Consider the following 24,271-nt stretch of genomic DNA (forward strand, 5'->3'; position numbering starts at 1 on the left):
GTGCAAAGCTGGCAGCAGGGTCAAAGCCACCTCATGGGGAGGTGCAGGAACAAGAAAAGCCAGAGGAACAGGCATGGTGTGGGCACCTGGTTGGAACAAGCTGCACGAATAGAACCCACAAAGCAGCCCTGAAAATCAGAAACACACACTGGTTGAGGTGGGAAGGATCCTCCAGAGGTCACCTGCTCGAAGCTGGAGCCAGTTGCCCAGGATATCTCTTATTATATTGGCAGGCATCTAGGTTAAAAAAAAAAAAAAAAGCTTGCCAGTAAAGTACAGGGAAAATGAATAACTGTGCTATGTAACTAAAGAATTAACATGTGTGACCTGGGGTAAGTGTTTATATTGCAAATAAATACTACCTGTGAACTTTTCTGCTGCCTTTTTTTTTCCCTTTCAGTATGTGAATTGGCTGATGTTCACAAATTTGGAAACTGGATCATAGAATATTAAGAAACTTGATTGCATTTCATAGATCTCTGGATGAGTTTTTATGTGAGAAATGAAAACKTCACCGTGGTTTTTGTTAAAAACCGGTGGAAGAAAGATTTCACAATGCTCTTTTGGTGCTCTCACAATCCTATGTCTTTATGCATTTTGGGTCCCCTGGAAGGAAAGTAGAAGCAGCACTTACCACTGAGTTGATTTGTCATTAAGAACACATGTAGGGCAAACCAGAAGTCACAGTGCCTTGTGTSAAAAAAACAACAGAAATAAAGTAACAAAAATCTTATCAGAACATTTCATTTGGGCACATTCCTTGGAAATATCTTGGGTTTTCGTCTCAAAATGACATTTCCAGCACTAAACTTAAGTGAAGATGTTAAAAAATGCAAGCAAAAGTTTGGTTCTTCCTGATTTTTGGTGGGTTTTATGTATTTATTTATTTTCATTTTGCTGGAATAAAATGTATCTGGTTTGGTCTAAAATTGGGGTGGTTTTCTTGAGATGGAGTATGTGAAGAAAGGACTCTTCCACACACATATCTCTATTTATGAAGCACTCCTATGAAAAAGGAAAACTAACAATTTCTCATTMTATAACTCAAAGGGCAGTCACATATAGATGAAGCTGCTGGGACACATCGATGTCCAGAGCCTGCTTATGTCCMGAGTACATCCTGCTTCCTTGTGTATGTCACAAAAGCAAAAATGTCAGCTTGAAGCAAAAATGCTCCAGAAGTCCTCTTCTATCCAGCCACACAGGCTAGCAACATCCAGACAACCTTTTTGTCAGATCAAGAAAATTGGGAATCTGGGATATAAACTGCTTTGTCTCTTGCACTGCTTATCCCAGAGCTCTGAACAGTCTGGAGGTGCAAGAAGATCTTTCTGAACACTGGCTGTTGGAAGGTGCTGTCTCAGTGGATCTCTTTCTAAATTTCACTTTCCTCAAAGACTTCCTCAGTTGTCTCTCCGGTGGTCACCTCTCCCTCGCTGCTGTCGGACATGCTCATCTGTGGGCAGGATGGGAGCACACAGCCGTGTCCTGSCTTAAGCTCTGTCCTCTGCCTCCCCAGCACCCGCTGCAGCTGCATGTCCCAGGGCTTGCTCACCTCCAGGCAAAAGTGGTGTTTGCTGCTGAGGTGCTGTTTTTTTCGTTTCTGTGAACATTTCCTGAGGTATTTTATGTTTTCCCCAAGAAAGCAGAGTTTGCAGCCAAAGGGATCTGCCAGCARGAAACGGGACCACTGCTTCTGGAGCTCTGCTTTCACCTGAGGGGARGAGAAAATAGTCTGGTCATGGTAATGGCATGTGACCACCCTGTAGTTCACTAACACAAATACTAGTTGTAAAATGAGAGGAACTRTGAATAGCTGAGCTTCCTGCCCCTTTGGGGTTCATCTTGCACCTGGTGAGGTCCTTGTAGGGTAGGAACAGACATGTTTACTAAATCAATCTGAAGATTCCAACCTCTTCACTCTGATTTTAGAAAGAGTTTCTGTGGCAAATTTAATGTGTGTGAAAGCTCAAGTGACTTCCCTGTTTACAGTCTGATGGAGTGAAGAGGAGGAAGGCCCAGGGGCTGTGGAAATGAGGGCCATGCAGCTTTGCCCAAGTGTTCTGTTTGTGTAGTTGGTTTGTTTTGTTAAAGCTTTTTATCTGGCAGCCTGACAGAAATTCTCAGCTTCATGTCCCATTGCCTGCATCCCATCAGCCAGCACTGCAGCAGAGGGCAGGCTCTGTGTGGAGGAGTGGAACAACCCCCGTCTCGAACCAGCAGCACTTTGGCCTGAGAGTTCAGCAGGACCAGGTGGTAGAAGGCCAAAAGAGCTCCTTTTAACTGCTSATGAGAGCTGCTAGCAATTCTGTGCCCTTCACAAATGTCAGACAAGCACTTCTCTATTGCAATTGCCAGCTCTCTGTTTTATTTAAATAGTTCTGAAATTRCTGCAGATTTCCTTAATAGATATTAGGAACATCTGGCCTACCTTCTGTATAAACCCCATCTATTTGTTTCACTGGTGTCTTTAGGGAAGTGTCCAAATCCCTATAGCTGTGTCTGTGTAGTATGTCCCATGCCAACTGTCTCTGCCCAGCTTTTTAGTGTCCTGATGCTGGATATGTGTCTGATTATTTCAAGTAGTGGCAGTCTGCACATGGGCCAAAATTAAGGAGAACAGCAAGATTCAACTTCAAAAACATTTAAAATTAACTGAGATTAATTCTATAGCATCATTTTTCAGGTCAAGTTGAGAGGGCTGGGGTTGTTCAGCCTGGAGAAGGCTCAGGGAAATTTAGAGCTCCTTCCAGTGYCTAAAGGGGGCATACAAAAAAGCTGGGGAGACACTTTTTACATGTGCAGATAGTGATAGGACAAGGGGGGACATGGTTTTAAACTACAAGAGGATAGATTTAGATCAGATGTTAGGAGGATATTCTTCCCTGTGAGGGTGGTGAGGACCTGGCTCAGGTTGCCCATAGAGTTTATGGTATTTCACACACCCCAGGCTATCCATTCCTCCACAGTGGTATAGCCACTGAGGCTTCAGTGAAAATACTTTGCATTTGAGTCCAAACCTGTGGTAGTTCTTGCTGTTCTCTTCACACAAAACAATTTTACCAGCTCAAAAAATGCTTACATGCTGTCAATGAGCAGAGCTGGTCAGTGTGTTGGTTCTTGGTCATTATTACACTTTACTAATGAACTAAAAGCTTTTCTCACAGCATTCTGTCTTACCTCTCCGTTAGCAAAACAATAAAGAACTGCTACCAAAAAACCCTGTAAGAGAARGGGAGTGAGAGGGAAAAGTTAGTGTGCAGGAAATACTCAAAGCCTTCATTTAAAGATGACATTAGTGTTAAAACCATAAATGTAAACAGTGCCCCATAATTTTCAATCAGGAAACTAGTTGCCTGCATTTACTTAATGAAGTACCCAGTCACTTGTTTTTGTGCAGTTCCTTGGCAAGTGCAGGGCACATTTTGTGCAGACACTGAAGAACAGACTATACAACCCAGTTTTATCTTCATTTTGCTACCACACAACATTTTTTTTACCAAACTGTTGCCGTTATACTGTGACTGCTTCTATGTCCAAACATGATGAAATTTTAAAAGTGCAGCTTGGTTTCTCGTATCATCTATATGCTTGTTTGGGTTTGTGAATGAGTCTACTGAGACAGATCTCATTGGTGTGCTTTTTACAAATTGTTTCTGTATTAAGTGATTTGTGTTAGTTCAAAGTTCAGCTGTTGAGCATTGCAGCTATCTTGAATTGCTATTTTTGCTTTGAAATTTATTTAGATAAACACCTTAGAAAGTCCTAGAGATACRACTTGTTTTAAACCAACTCCACATTGATTCTTTGCATTTGCCTCTGTCTGTGTTTGATCTCAGACTAAAGCAGCTTACAGGCTGCATCAACCCACAGGCTGGCACAGACATGCAGATTTATCCCCCCTACTTCAGGAAATGCCATTCTTTTGGTGTGTCTAAAGGCATCTATGACACAAACTGATCAAAACAATAAATAAATACTCTGAGTTCTGAGACACTGTTTATATGACAGCTACAAAGGTGCTGTAACCATTTACAGTGCAGATGAAAGCATTCAATTGTTTCCACACTCATACTTTTTKAGAAATGTTTGTGCTTTTCTCAGACAAAAGTTTAAAAATAAGTTYACATACACAGAAGTTTCAACATTTTTCATTATACCTAGCATACCAATAGCATTCTGAGCCTACTGTTACTTTTCTAACAATTCTGAAATATTTGGAGTCATTAATTCCTTGAGCATATGAAAAAAAGCAGTTTATCTGCCACACCAGTAGCARTGGGAACAGGAGAAATAGCAAACAGCATTGCTTTTTCCATGTATTTTATTTCTATCATTTGTCATGCTTCATCTGGGTTATGGTAGGAAGATATAGTTAAATAGAGTGCATTAGGGTTAATAATAGATGATATTAAGTACATATTGTAATGTAATAATTACACATAAATATATAATGTATTATAATTTAAGATTTTTAATATTCAAATATATTAAATTTATTAAATACAAATTTGCTAGCTTAAAAAGCAAGCTTTTATGCAGAACTTCTGCTCCCGAGGGCAGTTTTCTCTTTTGGGGCGTAGAAAGTCCAGGACTCTGCTGGATGGTTGGGTGGGGGGTGGGGGGAAGGGGTGTTATGGGTGTGAATTCTAAATTTGGCCTCACAGGCACCGCAAGCAGAAACAGAATTTAAGCTTCACAGTAGTGTTGAGTCCTGTTGCCTGCTAAGCCTGGTGATGGTCACTGTGAGAAATGCAGAGACTCACCAGATTAGGAGCTGCCTGTGTGAACATCCCTGATGATTTCAGTTTGYAAATACCTCTGTGAATCTAATTCACTGCTGCTGCAGGATCAGAGCATGCAGTGACAAGCAGAAGCACTGTAAAATCATAGCAAAAGGTGGAAAATTTTGCTAATTATYTATATTTTATGTTTACTTTATATCCTTGTTTCTTTAATGTTACTCATTTTTTCCCAGTAAATTGATTTTCACACTTAAAAATGYGACTTCTCAAACACACATTTTCAGAATTATCCCAGTATGAGTGAAAGTGAAGAATCAGAAATTCAGAATAAATGGTCATTAGCAGAAAAACCAATAGGAAAGTACAGATGCATATGTAAGCCTCACAATTGTTCTTTAGTTCTATTCACAATGGCAACATGATAAACTGCTCATCAAATAACTGTGTTTTCTCCACCAGAAACCAGTGGTTTTTCCTGAGTGACAGTTTTCATGCATAAAAAAGCCAAGATGTTTAAATTGTTCCACTTTCTAAAGCAAAGCAGCRTCATACCTACAGCAGAACTCTTATTTAGAATTTAATTTTGTGCTCCTTGAAAATGTTTGAGTTAAACCTTCAGCTGAGATCCCAGGGATAATTGTTTTTCTTTAACAAAACAGTTTAACTGCCTTTTAAAGCTACTGAGAAGATTTACAGACTAAACAAATGTAATTGTGTACAGTTTATGTGCTTTTTGGCTAATCCCTTAATAAATAATGCTGTWGCTAAAAAAGAGAATCTGCAATAAACATTGGCTAAGATCTTTGGGTATTTTTTAATGAAGTTTTGCTTCTAAAGCATGCTGCCAAGAGCATGCATGTTTCTCTAAAAGGAATAAAGTCTGTGTTCTTTAGCAAGAGTGAGTAAGCTGGTTTATATATCAGATTTTTTTTTGTGCAAGCCGGTAAATAAAATTTTCACTTAAAATGATGCTGTGCTTTTAAATTAACATCTAGCCACTGCAACCTCTCCAAGTAAGGATATGTCTAACCAAGGAACATACACTMCAACCTTAAGGTCCCTTCCAACCCAAATAATTATGTGATTTGGGAACACCATGTCAGCAGGCTCCTTGGGATTGTGGCTCTGCAGGAATTCTCTCCTGCCAYTCGTGATATTTTTCCCCTCAATGGAAATTTTTCCCCTGCAGTGGAAATTTTAAAGTATAGCCTCAATAACAGTGTCAAAACACTGATGCAYACATACACCAGAGCACAGGTGCATATGTAAAGGCTGAAACAAAGGATCATCATAAATTGTGGGGAAAGTGCAGCAATGCTCCAATCACTTCATGCCCCAGGTTGCAGAAGCAGGCAGCATCTGTCAGAGCAGTGAATTATTGAGGAGCAGTGACTTAGAACCAGTGAGATTGCTGGGTTTTGCAGCAAATAAAGAAGATCTGGAAATTGCTCTCCTGTTGCATCAAGATCAAGGCAGGAAGACATGAGTAAAGGACAACTTTGTTGAGCAGGTTCATTAGTACGATCTGAAAAATTCATTACTTGGCCAGGCTGCCGAATTTAGACAGAAGGAGACAGCAATGCTTTGTGCCCGTGTCCAGTTCTTTGGCTTTGCCAACTGGAGAGCAAATAGTTATAGGGAAGCACACCCTATGCCTGTGYATAAATATCCATCTGAGAATCACCACTGAGTGCCAGTAACAACTCACTCTGGAATTTAGACTACCTAGAACTGGCTCTTGTATTGGAGTGTGGCTCCTTTACCCCCTCAGTCTTGCAGCTGAGATCTGAGGGCAAAGAGTTGTCACAGTCACATTCCCTTCCTCACCTCGGGTTTCTGCTTACTTAACASGAAACTAAGGCAGGGTGACTGAAGAGGAGCTGAGTGCATGAATATCTGTAAAACACTCCTGRCTGTATGGGTGAAAAACTTCTTTTCCACCTGCAGATGCTGGTCCATTCACCTGTTCMATCCATGTAAGGGCTCTGACAAATTTTCTCCCAGCTCTAGAAATTTATGCACGTGTATAGTGYTTTTGTGAGTGTACATCTGTGAATCCATAGTGTCACTTTGCAGGTAAGGTGAACATCCTTTAATCAAATGGAGCCCAAACTTTGGATGAGGCAGACATTCTCATAGTTATGATTTTGGCTGGGAGTGTTTTAAATATGACAGTTTAATGCAGTTAATAAAGACAGTTTAATGCTGTCTTCAGGGGTCTGTGATGAATTGTTATGTATTACCAGAGAACATAGGACATCCTGTTTCTGAGAATGTCAGTCTCCATTTTTTGGTGTTTGGGRCTACCATATTTGAGCATGCAGTTTGTAAGTGTTTTGTCTTGTTACTGCCATAGTGTATTTACAGACACTGTAGTTTGGAGCATAATATTAAATCAGAATTCACAACAATTGTGGTGAGCAGCATATGGACATGGATCTATGACCCATAAAAAAAAAAATACTTGCAAAACAGTACTTACATGAAATGAGCTCATTGTCAGCTGAATGAAAAGTCTTATGTGTCTTGAAAGTCCTTCCACCTGTTCATCAGTGATGAATGTAAATACAAATTCRTGGATCCCCAACAATGGAATTAACACAAGTGTAGATCTTGCCAATCTTAAAAAGAAAATGTGTATTTATTGTATTTTTTAAATGTCCTTGGTGCTAAAATCAAACACTTGGTGACAAAGAAATTATTCCAAAAACAAGCCCTCAATATTCTAACCTTGGAATGGTAGTAGCAGATATATGATTTTGAGAATAAATCGCCAGATATGAGTTTTGAAGCACACTATCAGAAAAGTCTGTACAGAAAGGAATGTTAGCTTTGAGTTTTAGATGAATAGTTAGGAACAAGAACAGAAAGGCCACTATCATCAAACTTAGACTATTAGATAACAGAAAAATATTTACCTAGCTAAATATGAGTGAACTAGTAGCAAGGTTCTTATACCTTCCTATCACATCTGAAAACTGTGTCACCGTATTGAGAGTTCCTGCAATACTCTTGGCAGTCATCTATTTCTTAAAAAATTCAACCAGAATCATTTTATGGAAGAGGATCTTCTTTAAGAAGTCTGGGGACATATTTCTGTTGGAAATGATACTAAGTTTAAAAATTTTTAATGTAACTTTAGTCAGGAGTTTTGTTTGCCTTCACCCTGGGGGTAGCGAATTGAAGTTTCTTTTCAGGGGACTTTCATCAGGGGACACCTGATGAGATAACATCTCAATGGACTGGGAGCTTCGAGAGGATGCACAAGAGATAAATGAGCATTAACTCATGGAGCCTCAACTCCAAACATCACCCCTGGCTGGCTGGAGACACCTCGTCTGGAAAAAGATAAATAAGAGAAGGAAGAATGAGAACTTATTAAAATCGAAGGTGAAGGGATCAATAACCAAGAGGAAACCAAATACTAAGAACTGTGAGACCTGGAAATAATGAACATGGAACCAATTAATTTCTATGGGTTTTGGCTGTAAAAGCATGTGAAAAAATCAAGTAAAAACTATGTGTGATGGAATGATAAAAAAAGTTCAAATGTTGTCAGAGAGTTTTTGCTTTTCCTGCAGTTTCAGTTACATTTCCATGGATGAAAGAAGAGAAGATGAAGTAGAATACAATACAAAACATTAGGCATTGCTATCTGTGTCTTTCATCACAACCATCTTCCTGCAGCAATCCAAGGAACATACTGAAATCTTTTGGACCTTGAATGCTAAAGGAAAATAGAAATATTCTTGTAAAGGAAATAATACTGGATATTAATAGGAAGTTGATAGTGGAATTTCCATTTCTGCCCCCCTGCTCATTTTAGACAATAATTAATCTTTCTAAGGCAGGACAGTAGTAACAACCTGGAGTTCACAATGCCTTGATTAAAGATACCTAGAACAGAAAAGTACTGGGATTTGGAAAGCAGTTAAATCCTCATGTTTCCATTGTTTCCAAGTTTTCACTGCAGCCTTAGCTCCTTGCAAAGCCCTTTCTGTTTTCACAAAGTGGGAAGATGTTTGTGAAAAGGTCAACTCTAGACCTTAGATAAACATCATGTACCATTAACACACTTCTAAAGAGCCCACACCAAGACCTACAAGAGTRCAGGCTAAGGTAGATCAGAAATGCTAGTGTCTCCTCAGATTATCTCACAAATCTACACACCCTTTTCTTTTGAGGACTTTTTGTCACATTCTAGATGTTGGAAATGATACAATATCTTATCTTTTTTAACTTTAGTCAGGGATTTTCTTGCCTTTGTTCAGGGGGAGAGGGAATTCAAGTTTCCCTTCAAAAGGCTGTTCACCAGACAGATCTGATGAGCTTAAGATCTRCTGGTAGGGGGTAACCAGCAGACACACAGGAGACAGGGAACCATTTACAAATATTAACAAACATCATCCTTGAACATCACCTGAACATGACCCCCCTGCCTGGTGCATCGGAGGCACCAGGTCTGGGAAAAGATGATAAAAGAACCAAAGAATGAAGACAAAATTAGCATCAAAGATGAAGGGATCAGTAACCAATAGGAAATCAGATACTAAGAATTGTGTAATTTGGGATCATAGAATGACAATTACTTTGGGATTTGTATGTATAAATCTGTCTAGTTAAAGGCGTATGTAAATGGAATATTTTCCATGGCACATCCTGGCCAGAATGAAGTGATACCTGATTCTYTATCRCTACAAAARTAGTGCTASAGGATTTTTCATTTTCTTCCTGAATTTTGGAGACAAAGGGAAAAATGTGTCAAAGCAGCAGAGCCACAGGTGTGAGAGAAGATACCTGAGAGCAGAGATCTCACTGCACTGAAAACTCGTCGTGAAAATGCCCACAAAACTCAGCACAGGGATGCTRACCTGCCTTTGCCTCTCAGATAAGGAAATGTCAGAGGAGCCTGTTTTATCAGATGGCTCTCCTATATAAYATTCTGAGTATCTATTACCCCTGGAGGTGGTAGGTAAATCTTTAAGGGCAAACTGGTAAGTTTTTGATATGACAAAGTTTYCAAAAAGGGGCTATGACTTCTGTGTCCTTTATTACATACCTGTACTTGTAGTCATGAAAAGTCATTTGCTGAGCTTTTAGTTTGGAAATCAGCATTCTGAGAATTTTTAAGAAGATGCCAAAGTTAACCTTGAAGGAAAATACACATGGTTTACTTACAATAAATGTTACTACACWAATCAGATAGCTAATAAATAAATGGATAATTAATATTAAACACTTGGAAAACCTGCCACCCAATAACTGGAATGCAACTGCGATGAGGCTGGAATACAAGCAGGTTATTGTGGCAGCTGCAACAGAGAGCAGGGAGCAGCAGTGACAGACTCTGCTGGCATCAACTCTCTCCAAACAACACAGTTAATAGTTTATTTACCTTTAAATCATGTAATTCTTTGCCAAACCATGACAGGTAAACAGGAAATTGCAGTTCTTCAGATACAGAGGCTCTAGGCAGCCAAAAAAAAAAGTCCTGGGCATTCTTTTTACAACTGATTCACTCATTTTTTAATTAAATTGTCATCACTTGACCAAGACCAATCTGCAAATATTTCTTTCTAATGARACCTACAAATACCTATGAATCATTAATAATTTTTCTTCCACAAACCAAAAGTCCTATGAAAAAAGGTACTAAATATGCAAAGTTGAGTATCWTAGCATTGCCTTATTCAGCCTGACAAATAATTTGATACATGATCGTCCAGCATAAAATAACATTTCAATTTTTTAATACAGAACCCTGTTTCTTCATTTTTTGGAAAAAACCTTATACATTCTGTCACTTTATGTCCCCCTTGATATTTCTGTAGTAGGAAAGTGTATCTTATTTGTTGCAAAATTTTGAAGGGCAAAAATRGCACTAATTACAAAGACTAAGGAGGGGAAAAAAATACAGGTTATATAATTCTTACTGCAATGGAAAACAACATTGGTCCCCGGATGATCCACCAGATCCCCATGTGTTCATTTGTTCCCCAGCACCTGGAGAATATTTTAAAGTATTATTATTATAATGGGGAAAAAAAATAGAATGTTAACATAACAAGAAGGTTGATATAAGGTTAATATATATTTCAAAAGGAACTTGACGAAATTCAACTTTTTCATGTGACACCCAAAAGAAATGGATTAAAACTAGGAAGAGTTTCACCAACTCCTCTAATTGCATTTATTCTGAGGTTCTTTCTACATTAATGTTGTTAAAGGTTTCCCTAGAACATAAACTTCAGAACTATCTGTCAAACTTAGKCTTTGAATCCACAAAACAACTGTACATGATACCAAACCTTCATAATGGAATTYATCCTACTTAAATTATCTATCTGAAACTGGAGACTTGAAATGAGTAAACTAGRAATTGTGACCATGCTTCTTGATCTGCTAAAAAATATGCACACTGTTTCCTTGAAGCTGTCTCTTCTTTTTTTCTCTTGCTTTAACCTTCTAATTTGTCCTATGCATATGTTTCCTCTTGCTAATTAGCCTGAGGTTCGGTAGGATCTTGGCTTGTCATTTACAATTTATATGACATCTAACTCTGTCAGATCATAATTATAATTTGGATGTTCCTTATTATTCATATTGGTGTTCCAAATAAAATTGTCTAGAAACCATGAAAAATAAAAGGAGAACAAAAGATACCATACATAAACCTCAAAGTTTATATGATGTCACCAACAGCATCACTGAAGACCAAAACCTGCTGCTTACTAGTGCATGTTACTGTCACTGATGCCCACACCAAACACTSAACACATTCAATAATATCAGCTTTCAGTGACTATCAGGTTTTGTCGTTAGCCTCCATTATATTTTTCTTTTCCTTTTTWAATTTTTTTTTTACAAAATRACAGTGAATACTAAATAAATTCAAAGTGTAGATGGCCTCCAAGGAAAGCACTGGTCTCTTTTTCTTTCTGGCAGGATGCTCCCCATGAAGATGTCGATGCGCACAATTTGCATTGTGTAAATGGATGATCATTGGGTGCAATACTTTTCATTTCAGGAACAGTGAAAGTTCATTCTATCTCTTGCTTTATGCATAAGTAAATCTGAGAATTCCTAGAAGTAGCTTAATGTAAAAGTAYTAAAGGGAATCTTGAAAATGTAACATGTATAAAGAAGTGCTGTATAATCTTATAATTTGCTCGTCAGTGTTTATGTCAAGTACTGCCAAGGGTGTTCAGCTAAGCAAACAGAAAGCCAGTATTGCAAGGCACATTTTATTTAACAACCTACCCAGTATTCTCCAGTTTGGATCTGCTTATTCCCCAAGGGCCCACAAACAGGATTGGAACAACTGAAAAGAAAAGAACAGTCAATTACAGACAAGTTTGTAGAAGTGTGTTGTGCAAGGATATGTGCTTTTCAGTCTTCTATTTAGAATTATAGAAAAATCAACTCCGTCCTGGCTTTCCCCATTTGTAGTTCAAATACAAAACGACTGTTCATTGTGTAGTTGAATCTTKCATTTTCAGACTGATAAATACATTCACAATAGTTAATTAAAACAGCTGACAAAGGATTGTTGTCCTAGACCTTTCCAAGAGAATCCCCATCCCCTTATTTTTGCCCCCACTCCTTCTTGGAGATCATAGACTACTGACTGAAATAAACCTCCCTAAAATAAAGGATTACAGCACTATTCCAATGGACTACAAGAGTGCAAGAATTAAGCCTCAAATCACAAACACAAGGCACGTGACTACAGCAAGCAGGTGTTCCACTGGATTCTCAGCCCAATAACACACACAGGAGATTTTCTGGTGGATGTGGCAGAAATTAAAGGAAGTGTGGATCACTGGGACCAGAACAGGGACTATTCAGGATCCTGGGACACCAGCTAARGTCATGGTGAAAGCTGGAGTGTGGCAATACAGAGAAAGGGCCAGAAACATAATGCTCTCCAAGAGAATATATATCTGTGTAGGTAAAAGGAGGAAGGAGATTAAAGGGGTCTTACTTGGGTAGGAGATGGTATTGGTGAAACGAGAGGGTCTGCAAGAGCATTGGAGCACTTGGGAACAGAACTGTAGATCCAGGGGAATATGAGGGGGTGCCATGAGGAAAGGTGATAGCCAGGATGGTGAGGTGGTGTTATCAAAGGCTGTTCCTGTGCAGCACAATTACCTTTAAATTGGCTTTATATCATGGATAATGCCTGGAATATAAGACCTGACTCATGCAGTGCTTCAGATTGACCTCTAACTTAAAGCACACCTTAGAACTTTCAAGTGAGCTGGAAAGGGGAACATTGAAATGAAAATTGCTAATGTTTCAATATTTTTGCTATAGAGGTGCTCTATTACAAAGGAAGGAAATGAAGTTGCCAGTAGTACCATACTATTCAGTGATGGCAATGTACAGTCAAATAGGTGGAAATTTCTTCTTGTTCTGCCCACCAGGCATCTGTTTTCTTACAAAATAATTTCCTGATTTCCTACACTTTCAGGTCAAGCTGAATTGCAGAGAATGTACCACTGCTGACATATCTGCATTTACAATCCCTGGCTTCAAAATTAATGAATAAAACAGAATTCAGAGGTTTTTTTTCTTCTTTACAAAATATCCTTCACTGACTCAATAAAGCACCACATAATCAGTAATTGGAAACAATTACAGACTTACCCCATCCTATCACAATGTATGTCTGTAGCAGTCGTCTTTCAGAGAGTACCACAGTTATCAATAATGTATGCAGATAAATTCCTTCTACTAATAGCCAAAAGTAATTTGCCCCAACAAAGTAATGCATGAAAAACTGGGCAGTCCTGCAAAGGATTACAATCTGTAGAAATGATAGATCAGGAATCATTGTAAATATAGATGTTATGATCTGCATATCAGAAGTTTTACTGATGAGCTATTAAAATAATAGTTGTCATTAACATCTTGCAGATAATTTTCCTTGTTGACATAGGCAAGGTCTATTCCTACAACATCATACTTAAAAGATGATACATAAAAGCATAATTTATTCACAATGGTCACAAATGAGATGCTGYTACTCCATTTCTAAATAAATGTAAGAAAATTAGTACATTTTCCTAGTACAGAAAAGCCTTTATACTATTTTTCTCTCTCTTAGTGCTCTCTTACAGAAAATCACAGAATCCCAAAATGRTTTGGGWTGGRAGAGCATCCAGTTCCAGCTCCCCTAAATAAGTGCCAAAAAATGCAAAGATTTCTTTATAAAAGCCAAAAGGTGTAAGTTGTTTTGCTTAGGTGGCTGTTTCCAAATATTACAATCAAATAATATGTTCTTGATATATGAGCTTTCACATAAAATAAATCTATTACAATCAAGATTTTATCTTGATTACCCCTTTACCTGATTACTTTTATCAACAAAATTTCAGCATCCAAAGCTCAACTAACAAACACCTCAAAACCTGATGCTAGAGGGCAAACTTCCCAAACTATAACTGTTATGACCATTAGAAGAACACATTTACAATTAGCTATGAACTAATCCATTACCTCTGGACTGAGGTATAATATCCATCCAGTTTCATCATTTGGTCTTTTTGAGTAAATATTGTAATATACAGCATCTTTTACAAGAACTGCTATGGCACGCAAGATAAAAGATGCAAATAAATTCATATGGATGTAGTTTCTTGTGCAGTGAAGTTTTCTGTGGGAGAAAAAAAAATARTATGAATCCTCTGGACTATATTTAATTTGCAGATATAAAAATTTAAAAAAATCAACAAAAACACAGCAAAACAACTGTTGTGTTTGGATTGTTGCCATCAATGGATTTTGCTTATTTTTGCATTTGTATTGCTTGTTAGAAAAGTAAAAGTTATTTATATGGAATCAACAGAATGGTTTGAGTTTGAAAGAATCTTAAAGTCCATCTCATTCTATACCCCTTCCATGGGCAGGAACACCTTCCACTGGACCAGATTGCTGCAAGGCTCATCCATCTTGGCCTTAAACACTTCCAGAAATGGGGTGGTTTCTATGGATGACGTGTGCCAGGGCCTCACTGTAAAGAATTTCTACCTAATATCCAATCTAAATCTATTGTCTTCTGCTTAAAACCATCCCCCCTTGCTCCTCTCAGTCCATGTCCTTGTCCAAATCTGAGGATGACCTCAGCATTTTTGTAGCCCCTTCAGGTACTGGAAGGCTGGAAGGTACTGGAACACTGGAACCTAAATAATAAATTCAATTTCATGAAAAGAAGAATAAGAATACAGGGTTCTGTACTTTTAAAATGTGTGTAAATATATACTAACCTGAGTAAAGAAAGTATAAGCAGAGCTAACACCAGTGAGATGAGAGAAAAGTAATATCCTATAGTGTATAACARCTGTAATGTGGTAAGTAGTTTATGTTCTTCTTCCTGTGAACAAAGAAGAAAAATGTTATGTAGGCAAGGGGAGAGAGCACCAACATCACTCTGAAACTTTTGAGTTCACCTTCTCTGAGTTGCAAGGAGCTGGGGAGGATTCTGACCCCAGCTCCATGCACTGCCTTTTGAAATCAGARCATGACAAAAATACTTGCACCCAGTCTTAGTTTCTTTTTAAATACAAAGGCAATCACAGACTGTTTCCAGATTTCTTCTGCACAAATGCCATTCAYAGTCCAAATCACAGTTAATCATTGCCATGATTCCATGCACCAAATGGATCCTGGTGGGTTAAGAGCTGCAGAGATCAGCTCTGAACCTGCACACACAAGAGCACTGGTGTGTGTGTGATCTGTATATACCAGTTACTGACCAACTGAGTCTGTACAATTTTGAGAGTCAGCTYTGTCTACAGGTATTGAAATAGACTGACATCCATCTTGAGATCAAAGGAAAAAAAATATTAAATTACAGCTGTCTTGAATGTCTTTGAATGACAAATAAGACCTCAGAGGAGGAAGGAAACCATTCACACTTCCACAGATTATCACAGAACATCCTGAGYTGAAAGGTACACACAAGGATCATTGAAGTCCAACTCCTGGCCTTGCATGAATTTCCTTTCAATTARTTTAATTTAACATTTCTTTTTCCTACACTTTTTCTGTTTTAGCTGCTTATGTCTACCTCTCAACTATTCACACCTTTTTCCTAGCCCAAGGAAAGCATCTCTGAAGAAGGAATGTGAGATACAGATTATGTGACTTCCATAATCCATATTTAGCCTACAGAGATTTTCTTGGAACCTTTTGCTCAGTGAGTTAGCTATTTTTCTTGTTTTACATTCAGCACCAGGGACTTTAGCACTGTCTTCCTGCCAGTAGTTTTCTCTAATAATTTTATGCTAGTGAGCCATGCCTCTGTTGAAGAGGGTGAAAGTGCCCAGCAAAAGCAGTGTGGGTGCAGGAGATTCCCAGMCATTATTCCATGGAAACATTCCAGYRGGCAAGAACCCTGTAAAAATCCTAAATTATCATCTTGGCTATTTCAATTTTGCAACACAAAGGCACCTGAAACCAAGCTGATTCCTGTGATGTGTGCAGATACTAGCTCTGGGTTATTTCCAACATCTTGGGGGTTTCCATTAAATAAAACAAACAGGTACAAACAGGTACACTTAGTGTTGGTAGAAAAACTAGTTAAAGCTTTCAAAGAAATTGTCTGCTATCACATAAGATAAGATAATATGTCCCACAGAAAAAAAAAATTGCAATCCAGAATGGTCAACAAACCTTAGAAAACACTCAGAACTTATAAATAGTTATTACTTGCATAAATAAACTGAAAGTTTGGAAATTAATGTACTTACTATATAAAGAGCTGACTAAAAACACAGGAATACATAGAGATACTGAGCTAACAATGTTTCATAACAAACCAGTAAAGCAATGGTACTTGATAAAGTAAGAAACAGCACTCAGTATTAAAAAGTAAAAAATAGTGGTGACAGAGCTTACCTAAGAGACCTAATTTTGACATCTGCTAAGCTGAACTCCATGGCAAAAGARGTTTGGCTGATAAAGCCCAGCCCCTGGGCTAATGCAATATGAGAAATACAGGAAGGATGGCATTAGCTTAGGATGAATCCTCCAATCTCTGACCAACTAAATTTGAAATTACCAATTAAAATGCTCCTAAAAAGTTAAAAGGCTCATTAAATGATGAAAGGCACAGAAGGGAAGTTGTCAGACTTTGACAGACTAATGCAATTTGGGGAAATGATGGGACGSTTACTTGCTTGACAAGTTGCAGTCTTCTTCTATTTTATTAGGAGAAAATCAGCACATGTGAATACTGRACTCTGAACAGAAAATACCTTACGGCATTCAAAGCAGGAATCCCCTTATTTAATATTTTCTCTTCTGCTTCTTTAAAATAACAGCTTTCCATTTGRTAATTTAAATAAAATCTGAAGATTCCTTGCAGATATTAGATGGAAATGTTTTGTCAGTTACTCAAGAAAGGATTAAGAAGATTAAAGTATTCAACCATAATATAAAACATGCTTACTTTTTCTTGAAAATGATTTTTCTCAGAACATTCTGAACTATCCCGCCAAATGTCTGTGGAATTTTCCTTTGTTTGCCAAATCCCTTCATCCARGCAGACTCTGTATACATGTCCTACACTTCCTGAAAGTAAACAGAGTTTTAGTTTGAAAGGTCAAAATAAAGATTACATTTTTCATACACATTGAAAAGTTTTCTGCCTTGTACCTCCACACCATCCATACTCAAAAAAAGAATAAAACCCTCTTTTATTTTGTCTTTGTCAATATAGTTTTCATATTTACACAGGAAAAAATAGGAAAGTAATCTAGCAGAAATAAAGTCCTAGAATATACCTGGTTTTTACAAGAAAACCCACATAGTACATCCAAAAGAAAAGCTTATCTCACTTTATTCATTTTTCCTCAGTACCCATAAAATATGGGTAATTCATTGGCCATGTTGTGCAGTCAAAACTGCACAAGGATTTTATTAGGGAATGACMTTTCTCTGTAACACCTGATGTTGCAGGTGTTCCAGGCTGGGTTTAATTTCTGTGTTCTGGGTTCCCTTCAGCAGGTGGGGTGAACTGGTGAAGTTTTCTTGGTTTTCACTGCATTGTCCTGGTTTATACTAATAAGGAAATTGCACACAGCATCAGAGGAATGGTATGGAGATGCTGGGTGATGTTTGTTTGATGTTCTCYTTAACAGCTGCCATCCATTTATCTCTTATCAGATGTGACCTTTTTTCAATAATTTTTGAGTTGAAAGTGTTTAAGGGTGGAAGCAACAACCAGAATATCCTGTTTTGCTTGGGGTAGCTGGAGCTGAGAGAATTGCTTTGGGAGCACAATTTGTTGTGATGGAGAAGAAGCTCTGTATGAATACCGGGACACTGAAAAAAAAATCTTAAACCCTCTATGAAATGTGATCACAATGATCAAAAATCTCATTGCTAGATCAGCCAATTTTTTCAGTGCTTCAGACTTGGCAATGATGACAAACCACAATAAATTCACCTCAAGCTGCCAAGCATTTCCAGTTCAAGTCCACYRGTGTCCCAGGAKAGATACACCTATGCCTTGAAAATGGGACCAGCAATGGAAATGGGGTCCACAAACAATCCTAACCCAGTCCTGCAAAATCTTTTGGACAAACAGATAGCTGGGCTGTCTGTAATAYCTCTTCTCCAAAGGCACTGTGGCATGGATGAGGATATCAGATGATGCTTTCACAGAGCAGCCCCACTATGTTCCCCACTGTGAACATAATTMAAAGCTTCATAACCTGGTGCAATATCTTACATCTTGCTTTTGTAGAAATTCAGATAGAAAAAAGAGTCTCCATTCCATGGAGGCAAGATGCTTTTGTTTATTACAAAGGGTTGGGTTTGTTCTAAATGGTTGGCAGAAGCAGTTTGGGAAACTAGACAGAAGTGTGGTCTCTTACTGCTTATCAGCATAAAAAAAAGAAAAATGATATTAAAGAGCATACCACGTGTGGTGTGGGCTGGAGAAAGCTGGGATGAGCAGCTGATAATAGTCTCCCATAAATTAAAGGATTCAGGCAGAATTGGTCCCTCCAAGTGGTATTAGAAATGCATCTAAGAAAGGCTGTTTAGCAGGATTCAGAAATGCTGGTCTGTGGTGATAGAAATGCCCTTTCCTTTCTTTAGGAGAAAGGGAATATTGCTTGGTCTTCAATAGTTTTGCTCCTGAATGTGGTTTTTCCTCCTCCTTCCTGAGAGCCCCCTGCTCCATTTCCTCTAGGAAAAGGCTGCTTGGAAGGTTTGTTCACACACCACTTGCTGGCAGTGTGCTGTACCCCATAGAGGGCTGATTACTTGGAATGCCACTTCGTTTGGCTCCTCCAGTTTTCTGGGAGAGCTTCATGTCTGGGATCAGTGGGGACCCCAGAATTTGAACCTCAGAAACTGAACCCTGAAATTATTACTAGAATAAAGCCCTGGCTGTATGGTTACATGACCTCGCAAATATTGCTTTATAGCAGAAAATATGGTGCTGTGGCAAGCATAGATGGAGAAAAAGAGCAAATAAACATAGAAAATTATTTTGTGCTTCAGTTCAGAAGTGGTAGAAAGAGGTGAGACTCTTTCTCACTCATCCACTTCAGAGGATGTTGGGGCAAGTTAGGCAACCACTCCCTTGTCCTTAAGCTGAATTCCTGTCACAAACTCCAAGAAAAGTTACCACTTTTAYATTACCATTTTCCAGCCATGGCAAATATGAAGGACAAGGAACAGAGACATTTCCTGGGGGTGAATAAGGCCAGCAAACAAATTGATCAAACGTCCCATTACAATATACTCCTGGGGAGAGAAGAAAATAAAAGTTTTACAAAAAGTTGTCCAGACAAYGGACAGTCATGGAAAACATTTTGTGCTGTTCCAGGTAACCTTCAARCTACTCCAGAGTAACAAGATATTGCAAGTAAATGTTGTATATTCACTGWATTCACAATACACATGTGAATACACACTGTGCCTTTGCACAAGGYAGAAAACCCATGCTGCCCTTCTTCCCTGAGTTCATGCATCAGCTCTTCACTAGAAGATAAGTTTATTGCTTAAAATCATGAGGAAGCTGAGGTCAGACCTCACTGGGGTCTGCAGCTTCCTCTCGAGGGAAAGCTCTGATCTCTGCCCCTCTGTGACCAGGGACAGGACCAGAGGGAACAGCTGGAGCTGCATCAGGGGAGGGTGAGGTTGGATATCAGGAAAGGTTCTTCTGTCCCCAGAGGGTGCTGGCACTGCCCAGGCTCCCCAGGGAATGATCCCAGAGCTGCAGGAGCGTTTGGGCAGCGCTGCCAGGGATGCACAGGGTGCGATTGTTTGGGGGGGTCTGGGCAGGGACAGGGGCTGGATTTGATTATCCTTGAGGGTCCTTTCAACTCAGGATGTTGTATGATTCTGGGATTTTATGATTGTATGATCCTGAAGCCTCTGTGGTCCAAATGTAGCAGTCAGATCACAGCCATGCAAYCACTCACTGGTTTTGGTACATGCAGCAAACTGGTAAATGGAAGATATTCCACCTTTCCTGACCCCTGCAACAYTAGTCCTTAGCTCAGACCACCTCTCATAGTAACTCCTCTTAGTTTTTGGGCAATATCTCTTATTACCAGAGATATGACTAGAGCTTATATCTCTGGCAATGTCTAACTCAGTTTTAATCTTCACAGGTATCACATCACTCACAGGACTTACAGTTAAGATAAAACATTTGATAATGCAGAGTTGAAATGGTGCAGTCAGGTCACAGCMACACAAAATAAAATGCATTAATGGCTGCACTAATGTCTTGGTTAGTTTCTATCTTTCTTTCAGGATAATGCCCAAGTTCTCTCTTAACTTCAATGGTTTTGCTCATCCTAAGCCAGAAGAGTATATCCTGCTTTATTTTTAGCAATACTTTGGGAAACTTGTGTGGGAAGAAGAACACAGGGAGCAAGAAAGATGGTTCTGTGTTATCTCATCAACACCTTTTTGGGGTGCTGCTGCTAAAATACAGAGTACAGTATAGGCATTCTTACTTATTCTGTTGTACCTTTGAAGCTGAACATCTGTGTTATGACCTGTGCAGCTGTTAATAATTATAGCTGCATTTTTATTGTTCCTTTCCTTAATTTCTGATCAAGGTTTGTTCAAGTGTGCATTTGTGATGCTGCCAGGAGAAAAATACCCTTTTGTTCAGTTTCATGAAAACTGAAGTTCTGAGTCCCTGTAGTTTTCTTGATCACCTACTACAAAYTACTGCCCTSCAATATCTTGCCAGGGTCATCTGGYTYAGTTCTAATTGCCACCAAAGCCATCAATCTCTGTGTTCCTGGCAAAATGCAATCTTCTTTTGCATCATGCTAATGTTCTCTGCACACCAGCTGTTCACCACAGGCTATTGACTTCTAACTGCTCACTAAAGCTCCTTTCTTTCCTGTCAGCATTAGYTGCAAGCCATCCTGCAGGTGTACTGGCTGAGTTGATAAATGCTTTGCTTTTCCTGCTTTCCATAAAAATTTTTGTCCCCTCTGCTATCCTCATCAGTGTCTTCTTGCCTTCCTGACTGTAGTCATAGTTAGTAAGGTATGGAAGCTTCTTTTCTCTGACTTTCTGGTGTTTTTTCCTTCCTTATTTTCCACRAATGGCTCTGACTTCTGACACCTTCCAGTTTGGAGTCACCAACAAACTTGGTGAGGKTGTTTTCAATACCTGCCTACAGCCCATGAGTAGAAAACATARAGCACAGATTCACTTTTAGTCTTTCCTTGGTGAACAGCAGTCATCTYTCTCCCAGCTACATCTTGGACTTCTCCAACTATTCCAACCAAACCCATGCCTTCCTTTCCTGGAGACAGATGCTGAGCAGAAATCATACCATTTAAGTGTGAAATAATGACAGCATAAAACTTTGAGCCCCCAATCCAAGGTGGAGGCATGGATTCAGGAGAARGCAATGTAGATATTCTGCTCTTCATCTAAGAATACAAAAGCCACAGAGACAGGAGAATAAACAAGGAACTTTAAGCTAATGTTTGTGTCAGGTGTACATGGGGAAGCCTGGCTTTGTGTTTTAGCTTGTAATCCTACTGGATATGGATGTGTCCCAAAATGCACAAGCAGTCCTGTGAGAAGGTGCCTTGACCAGGCAGAAAACAAGTTCTGTCTTGCCTCAAGGGTTTTGGGTCCATCTGTCATGGCTCAGTCTTTAAATTATAGAAATGGGAGACATCTTTTTTTTTCCTGGGTAGTTTGGCTTCTTTCAGGCTGAAAAGCAAAGTGAGATGTATTCTCACTATGTTCTTACAGAAAATGTCTAGCAGATACCTCTGGACCAGGCACTCAGTGCCACACCACAGTGGTACCAAAGCATTAAGTGTTCACTGATTGCCTTCTTTATATGATCTGGTTTTACATATAGGAACCTAGTGTGTTTCAGGATTAAGAGAGCCATTAATTTAATGATTGCATGTTTGCATGGTTAATACAGCTGATTGTTCCACGTTTAGAAATTAGGAACAGACATAAACGTCTGCAAAGCCAGCAAGACAATATTTGCATATTCATCGGTGTCACTCAATACATTTCCTCATTGTTTCATTCCTTACCACTATCTACAGATGATTCCTGCAGCATTTTCAAGCATTCCTGTTTATATTTGTTCCATCCAGTAGTGGTTTTTTCCAGCAGAGAACCTTTGGCCTGGGAGTGAAAATACTGTGCACAAAAAAAAAATCAGTTAGAACATTTTGATCATTAATGGCAAGTTTCTTTCCYTTCTAACAAATTMGAGAGGAGGGGATGGGAGRGGAGGAATGGYAGGTAAAAAGGGTGCTAAAKACATAATTCTTACTTCTTCAGRWATCATAGAAYCACAGAAACACAGAAAGCTTTGGGTTGGATGGAAGATGAAAGATCATCTTATTCCAACTCACTGCCAAGCCCTCTCCAACCCTTGAACCCTTCCAGATGGGGCAGCCACAGCTTCTCTGGGCACCCTGTGCCAATACTTCACCACCCTATTAATGAAATTTCTTCAGCTGCTGTCTTTGCAAACAAGGAATGTATTGCCATGGAGCCGTATTAACACAAAAATATTTTCAAATTTTTATAAAATCCCTTTTAAAAATCCACACAGACATTTAATTGCTGGAACCTATCAGGGTGCACCAAAAACACTGGTATTTCATCCCTGTACTGTAGAAAATGTGTGCTGATCTTCACAAACTTTACAGCTTTTCCAGGGTTTTACAGTCAATTTATGCCAAGATCAGCTAATACTTCCAATGGATTTATGTTTCTGCTATGCTAGGTTTATTTAGGAATCTGATTCATCATAATTTTGAGAGATATTTGGTTTTAGAATTTTTAAAATAAATTTAAAAGGTAATCAAAAACATCTGGTTCAGTAGTGCAGTAAAAAATAATGGAATAAAACAGTAATGAATAAGCAATACTMTTTAGCTACTAAGACCTTTTATCCAGTGCATTCTGTACTCCTGCCCAGCATCTCAAAGACCACTTATTTTACCAGCAGCTGCAATTGTACCATAGACAKCTTTCTATTCCTTTTTGTTCTTTTTTATTTTTAAGAAACACTTTTGTAAATTTTAGTTTTACTTGCCCGTCTATTCCATGTTTCCCTTTTTGCCTAAATAGAGCTCTGTTTTGCTTTCTTCTTGTGTCTATAGGTGAGAAGAGTCTTCACCCTCTAGATTATCCACATAATAAAATGAGGAATTGTTTTTCCCTTTGCCAAAATTTTCTCATATAAAACACCTCACACAAATGGATTTTTCTCATCCTAGACGGTGGACATCTGTGACATACACCTTAGTAAGGGTTGTAGTTGTCCCAAGGGGACTTTCATACTTTAACTTGATCTGCCTAAATATCCATCTTTCAGCATCATTATCATACATTTGACTGAAGACGCCTAAGAAGGTCATAGCTGATAACTTTTGTTTAGGAAAGCAATGGCAAAAAATAGAATAATTAAGTGCTAAAATGCTTTCTGACTTGTGCTGGTGAAGAAACAACCTATTAGGAGCAAAGCAGTACAGAATGGATAATGGGAGATGCTGCTTACAGCTCAGTATTAGCAYGATGACTTGGTCATTATTTATCCACAGAAAAGAACACCAACCTAAGCAGTCTCTGTTCAATAAGACCCCTGGTTTTCTGATACCCAGGCTTTGAGAGGCCTGAGGCAGGCCAGCAGTCAAAGCTCACTGCTACTATAAGTAATGAAAAATGAAAAAAATCATTACTGGTTGAAAATGTTACCAAGTGTAATAAGCAACTTTTGGGGAGCAAACAAAATATAAGCTTTCTAAAACAATCTTTCTACTGAAAGATGCCTTTCAGCTCTCCAGAAAAACTAAATTTCTTTTGGTCTGGACTAGACCCTTTCTTTGCATTTCACATGTGTGGTTGTCCTGATGTTGTCTGAGCTTGGAGATGTACCAAGGACTGAGATACCCAACCAGAACAATATATGCTGTGAACCTCACCTTTCTTCCTTTAAACCTGTAGGTTTGGGGTATTTTGTTGTTTTTTTGTTTGTTTTGGGGTTTTTT

At 38.7% G+C, this 24,271-nt stretch overlaps 2 protein-coding genes across 2 annotated transcripts in view; one reads left to right on the plus strand and one right to left on the minus strand.

Moving 5' to 3' along the window:
- The window catches only part of GAS7 (growth arrest specific 7), a 104,850-nt gene extending 103,492 nt beyond the window's left edge, over positions 1–1,358 (plus strand). Inside the window, exon 13 of the mRNA XM_057374090.1 lies at positions 1–1,358. Within this exon, the coding sequence (XP_057230073.1) occupies positions 1–132 (132 nt within the window). The 3' untranslated portion in view covers positions 133–1,358.
- Positions 1,352–24,271, minus strand: part of GLP2R (glucagon like peptide 2 receptor) — a 27,967-nt gene continuing 5,047 nt past the window's right edge. Inside the window, exons 2-13 of the mRNA XM_057374093.1 lie at positions 22,301–22,409; positions 19,404–19,508; positions 17,200–17,321; positions 15,014–15,120; positions 14,247–14,403; positions 13,395–13,554; positions 12,006–12,066; positions 10,679–10,748; positions 9,805–9,893; positions 7,228–7,366; positions 3,181–3,222; positions 1,352–1,714 (exon numbers count right to left, since the gene is read on the minus strand). Of these exons, the coding sequence (XP_057230076.1) occupies positions 1,376–1,714; positions 3,181–3,222; positions 7,228–7,366; positions 9,805–9,893; positions 10,679–10,748; positions 12,006–12,066; positions 13,395–13,554; positions 14,247–14,403; positions 15,014–15,120; positions 17,200–17,321; positions 19,404–19,508; positions 22,301–22,409 (1,500 nt within the window). The 3' untranslated portion in view covers positions 1,352–1,375. The remainder of the gene's footprint in view (positions 1,715–3,180; positions 3,223–7,227; positions 7,367–9,804; positions 9,894–10,678; positions 10,749–12,005; positions 12,067–13,394; positions 13,555–14,246; positions 14,404–15,013; positions 15,121–17,199; positions 17,322–19,403; positions 19,509–22,300; positions 22,410–24,271) is intronic.

This window comes from Malurus melanocephalus, unplaced genomic scaffold, assembly GCF_030028575.1.
Source record: "Malurus melanocephalus ecotype Western Australia unplaced genomic scaffold, MMel_1.1 scaffold_215, whole genome shotgun sequence".
NCBI lineage: Eukaryota > Metazoa > Chordata > Aves > Passeriformes > Maluridae > Malurus > Malurus melanocephalus.